Source organism: Trematomus bernacchii, unplaced genomic scaffold (assembly GCF_902827165.1).
Source record: "Trematomus bernacchii unplaced genomic scaffold, fTreBer1.1, whole genome shotgun sequence".
NCBI lineage: Eukaryota > Metazoa > Chordata > Actinopteri > Perciformes > Nototheniidae > Trematomus > Trematomus bernacchii.
In genome coordinates, this window is record NW_022987724.1 from 971,599 (window position 1) to 977,181 (window position 5,583).

The 5,583-nt window shown below is 39.1% G+C and overlaps 1 protein-coding gene across 1 annotated transcript; it reads left to right on the forward strand.

Moving 5' to 3' along the window:
• The first annotated feature begins 1,564 nt into the window (after positions 1–1,564).
• Positions 1,565–3,155, forward strand: LOC117493904 (nanos homolog 1-like). Its single transcript, XM_034144491.1, has one exon. The coding sequence runs from the start codon at positions 1,649–1,651 to the stop codon at positions 2,324–2,326; it is 678 nt and encodes a 225-aa protein (XP_034000382.1). The 5' UTR covers positions 1,565–1,648; the 3' UTR covers positions 2,327–3,155.
• Positions 3,156–5,583: the final 2,428 nt, after the last annotated feature.

The following is a 5,583-nucleotide window of genomic DNA, read 5'->3' on the forward strand; positions in this document are numbered from 1 at the left end:
TCAATCATATTGCTACACTAAATAGGTGTCTTTCTTAAGCATTTATATGCATTGCCAATGCACACAAACATTGGCAAAAACATGCTTAACAAACACGCTATTAAAGAAACTGGTGTGAAAACATTGAATCTGAATGTAGGAAGATAAAACTATGGATTTAAGTTATTGTATACATTTCCCTAAAACACAGGATATTTTAGACTCACTTTTATTCTATATTATATTCTTTTATTGATTTTTTTTTTGGTCAATAGAAACCCCCACAGTGGTGGCATACTGGATCTTAGCTCAAATTTTAAAATAAGAGAAACGCAAATGACTTGTGTCTCAACATTTGATTTCCTTTAATATTTCACTTGAATGTCTGCCAAAAATCATTGTCCCGGCAGTCAAGTCAGTTGTCACAAATGGTTTTTGTGTGCCTGTCTTACTGAGCTTTAACTGACACACTCACCCACAGCACACTCTGTTTTAATGCATATTAATGAAGTTAAACGGCCTGCTGTAGGAGACAATGGAGCAGAGGAGGCTGGTTGTGAGCACAAAGCCATGGACTCAGGGGAAGCAGAACAGGTGCAGGGAGGAAACGGCAGCTTCACGTGTAAACACCCTTTAAAGGTTCATCAGTGCAGGAAGGGATCTGCTAATGTGGGCAAACGCAAAATAAGGATTTGTATTTGTCTTTATGGTCTTTGTTTTGGCTTTACTGCACTTTGTGTTTGCCAAAAATCTCCTGTTTTTGTTGATGAACTTGATTGCTCTTTTTTGTTCCTTCATCCGTCCACCCTAAGTTATTTTATTTAAAAACTGTACGTAATTACAGGTTTATGCTAAAATATGCTTTTTTTTTAGGATGTATGGAAACATTTAGTTTAAAGGCTCAATATGTAATGTCCAAAGAAATAGGGGGCAGCATTGCTCATTTACTACTGGGTCCAAAAACAACAACTACTAACAGCAGGGCAAGAATACTACAAAATTGACCAAACAACTAGAACTCTGATAATAATGTTATCTTACAATATGTATGTGTGCCGTTTGCATGTTGTTTAGTTTTAGTTCGAGAACATCTAAGGAAGTGTTATGGAGTTTTACACAACATAAGTGAAGGGCCTCTTTAAATAAGAACAAATGTATCAAATCTAATCAATAAAAAGACGGCTGTTTTCTTAAGCACTAAAAATCATTGTGTCAACACAGTTACGAGTTAACTAACACACAACAAGAATAATACAAAAAAAACCATGTTGGTCAATTTCTTTCTAGTATTTTCCTTAAATGTAAAAAAGCCAAAAACCAACAATCTAATAAATCGTTCTGAAAAGAAACACAAACAGGGATCATTCTCTTGCTACACAAAGAGATACTCTTTTCGTGGTAATAGTTACATCCTGGAAAGGAAACAGTTTTTTCCTCAGCTCAGTACCTCCCTGCTCTGTGGACCCTCCTATGGGGCCGGAGAGATAATCAACTTGAACCAAACCCCGCCCACCTGTTTTATTCTGGAGGCTTTATCAGTGCCTACATGTTGCCTGCTCTGCATACTGGACCCAGAAAGAGAAGACAGAAGATCTCCTCCACAGATTACCCATGCTGACAAACACACATATTCACCTCTGCGGACGTTAAACTCTGCAGCTCTGACACGATGGATTTTTTAGACAGTGGCTACCTGGACGCGCGCTCTCCGTATGATAACACCTTCAATTTCTGGAACGACTACCTCGGTCTGTCGACACTCGTGGCCAAAAATAAGCTCCCGTCCTTCAGACCCAACTCTATTACCGAGTCCCTTAAAGCGACCCTGGGCTTGGAGGATGATTCCCCGGTGTGCTCCTGCGTAATTGGGCACGGCAGGGACGGTGATGGACACTCGGAGTGCTGCTGCGCGGCCCCGGGCTCCCCGCCGATCTCCATCTACGATCTGAAGGAGCGCATCTCGCTGCTCAGGCCCTACGAGCAGCTTTCTGCTGATTCCCCGCTGGGAGACAGAGATTCTTCCTCTTACAGAGGGAGCTTCGCCGGCTTAGACCTTCTCTCCATGGAAAGGAGGCGCAAACAGACTCAGAGGTGCAAGCCAGAGCCGAAAGTGTGCGTCTTCTGTCGGAATAACGGCGCGCCGGAGGAGGTTTACGGCACCCATATCCTGAAGACAGCGGACGGGAGAGTGCTGTGCCCAATCCTCCGGGCGTACACATGCCCCCTCTGCAGTGCCAACGGCGACAATGCGCACACCATCAAGTACTGCCCGCTGTCCAGAGACCAGACGAGCCAGAGAGTGGCGAAGGGAGGCAGACCGCTGGGGAAACGGCTGAAAATCTTCTAAGCGAGGAGATGAATGAGAGTTTGCACTGTACATTGTGTGTATGGCAGTTGTTTTGCCCCCATTTCATGCACAAGACAAGTCTGGAGTAAAATAATGATAGTTTTTTTCTATGTGTCAATGCTTCATTATGTTTCTCTTGGGCACAGTTTATATTTGGATGCATTACGCGCAATATGTTTCCTCCCCTCCCAGCACTCTTAAGGACTTTGTGATCAAAAATGAACCAAAGCACTGTACAGATCGACGTGTGAATGCCCGCCTTCATGCTGTATTCAGAAGTTGCTGTGTTTCTAAAGAAGCACAGTGCCAGAGAAAACTGTCCTGTGCATGTCAGCAGGCTGCTCTGGGTTTATGATGCCAACATAAATGATGAATATGCAGCACTCCCGATATGAGATGAATGTTCAGTCCCATATGGACATGCAAGATATACTTCTTTATATCGAGCACAGTTTCTTTCCTGAGATCAATGTTTTCTACCAAAGGAATACACTTTTGTATTGAAAGGTCATGTCATTGTTTATATGTTGGATGTCATTATGTGTTTTTATGTGGATAGTATTTTGCAGATTACAATTGAATGTAAAAACAAGTGGAAGGTAGATTGCTGGTTCACCAACAGTAGCTTGAGTTTACTGTTCAAAAACTAAATGTTTTTTTATGCGGAAAAATATTCCTTTAATTCTTGTAAATGTTTTAAAGGGAGTGAACAATTTGAGCAATTAGAAACCTGACATTCCAAAGTCTTTATCTGTCAATAGAAATCTTTTATGTACTTATTTTTACCTTATGTACCATTGGGAAATATATTCACTGTAAATGATTCTGAATAAACATGTAATTTGCATTTTTCTTGGACTATTTGCGACTACAGCTGATTTTAATTTGCAACAGATCATGCTTTTCATCATGTAGGTGCAGCGGCATGAATGAATGTTATTTTGAGTTAAAATTATTTTGTCAAACATGACTGAATAAGCATACCCAGCTGTATTGTATCTGAAAACATATGAAATAGTCACACTGACATACACATTTGGTGCAAAAGCTCCACCTAGTGTTGAAACCTTAAATCACATTTACCTCTATTTAAAGAACTGCAACAATGTACATAGATGTTAAAGCATGTCCCTCCACAAAAGCCTTTGGATATACAACTAAATCAATTAAGGAGTAAGTTTGACAATGAGATAAAATATATAAATAAATGTGTCATATCTTAGTGTGGCAGGTGTTAAGATTTCAGTTTGGTATCAATTACTGATGGAAGATATTACCTGGCAAAGTGGTCTCACCTACTGGTATACTTATGTTTGTTTTTGTTTTTAGGCTGGTACGCTCCAGGGGATGCAAGGACATTCTTTTTAAGTCTCAAACATATCATATTTTATTTCACAAAATTATTATTTCAACCAAAAAAGTTGTTGTCTGCCTCAGTTGCTCTGTATGTATGTCATTCAGCAGGAGTAATAGAACAACTGTGGTCCAATATTTGTTAAACTAGTGGAAGGGCCTAGCATGGACGAACCCATTATGTTTTGAAGTGGATCTAAATCACTTTCAATAACATTGCTAGATCAGGCATTGGTGCTGCATACATGTGCTTTAGGAATAATCTGAGAAATGAGTTCCCGACTGGGACTATTTACCCGATTGCCTAGTAAAGAAACTTCAAAACAACACAACTTAAACATCAAGGTATTGTTTAAGCGATCAGAGCAATAAAATACAACATATCTTCTTTAACGCTTCCATGTTTGCATACAATGACTATAAGCACATTGACACACCAAAGTCAGAAAAATAACTTCCCAACTTCAGAAAAAGGAATCATCAGAGGAGCAAACGAAAGCACCATCTTCCCTTTCCCAGGGTGGTAATTTAGTGTAGTTAGAAAAGATAAAGAGTTCTAAATTAACATTTTAAACTAGGCCATTTCCCGCCAGAAATGTTTAATTATTTTCTCTAGCTGTCAGTAGTGACAAGTCCTATAGATAATGTTCTAAACATATTGTCTTTAAAGAGAGCAGGAATGTGCCCTTGAGCAGGAATCTGAATCAATTTGTGTTTAACAAAATCAGCTTGCCGTACCTCTTACTAAGGATAATTTAAAGGCAGCTTCTGACTCATCTGGAGATGTCAGTCAGGAGGACAGTTTCTCTGTATCAGCAGGTCCAGATTCTTCCCACTCTCACAGTCAGAGTCAAAGATATCAGTGACTGCATTTTAAATAGATCAAACAGAAATGTCTAAAGATAGTCTGGGAACAACATCAGTAAGGAGGTTTGCAAAGAAGTGACTGTTTACTAGACTACATTAGATCTGCATCAATAAGTCGACCAATTGGTTAGTCAATGTAGGAAACATTGTCATTTTCATGCTATAAATGTCAGAAAATACTGTTTTCAGTCCTAAAATAGGGAGATTTCCTGCTTTGCTCAGTTTTGTGTCATATTAAAGTGAATATTTTGGGGGTTTTTAAATAGCATCTTTCCCTTTTTTCCTAAGATTTTATACAATTAATGCAGAAAATATGAAGAGAGGAGGTGATTAAAATGTTTGCAGAAAATATTTATTTTCAAAATATTTGTTAAGTATTAAGTAACAAAATAGAGCACCTAGCGTCTGTTTAATATGTAATTTATCGGAAATAGTTTTTAATATTTTTGTAAGTGGGATAATTCATTACCATCATTCAGAAGAAGCAGTGGGCTCTTATCAACCACATCCATCTATTTAAGTAACAGTGTGGTAGTTCATTTATTGTTTTCTATGACATTAAAACCCTTAAGTGCCTGTCTGTTAAATTGTATGCCCCTTTACGCACTATATCGATTCTTTCTAAAAGGGTTATGGAAAATACTTTGTTTCAAGTAATTATTTTAGTTTTGCCCCTGTTTTTTTTCACTTTTCGATGTGGATGCATTCATTGCTTGACAAAAGCGATTGAGAATGCATTGAGGGAATAAAGTTGAGTAAAATATGCCTATAGAAATGCAGAGTGTAAAGAGTGAAATTGATTGCAATGTCATTTTTAGGGCAGATTGAAAGCCACTCTGCTCTACCACATAAACTCTGCCGGCTGAGGCTGAGAGTGATTCTGAAAACCAACCTGTTCTCTCCTCACTGCAGCAGCCTGCTATTGGCCTGGTGGATGCTGACAGCACTGATGTTTCTCTGTAGTGGAGGGGGGGGGGGAGCCTCACTCTATAAAAAGGCAGGGATCTGCAGCATCACTGAGCTGGTGCAGAGCAAAA

Bases quoted from the DNA above. Each gene is read 5' to 3' on its own strand.
- LOC117493904 (XM_034144491.1), top strand. From the start codon at position 1,649: ATGGATTTTTTAGACAGTGGCTACCTGGACGCGCGCTCTCCGTATGAT.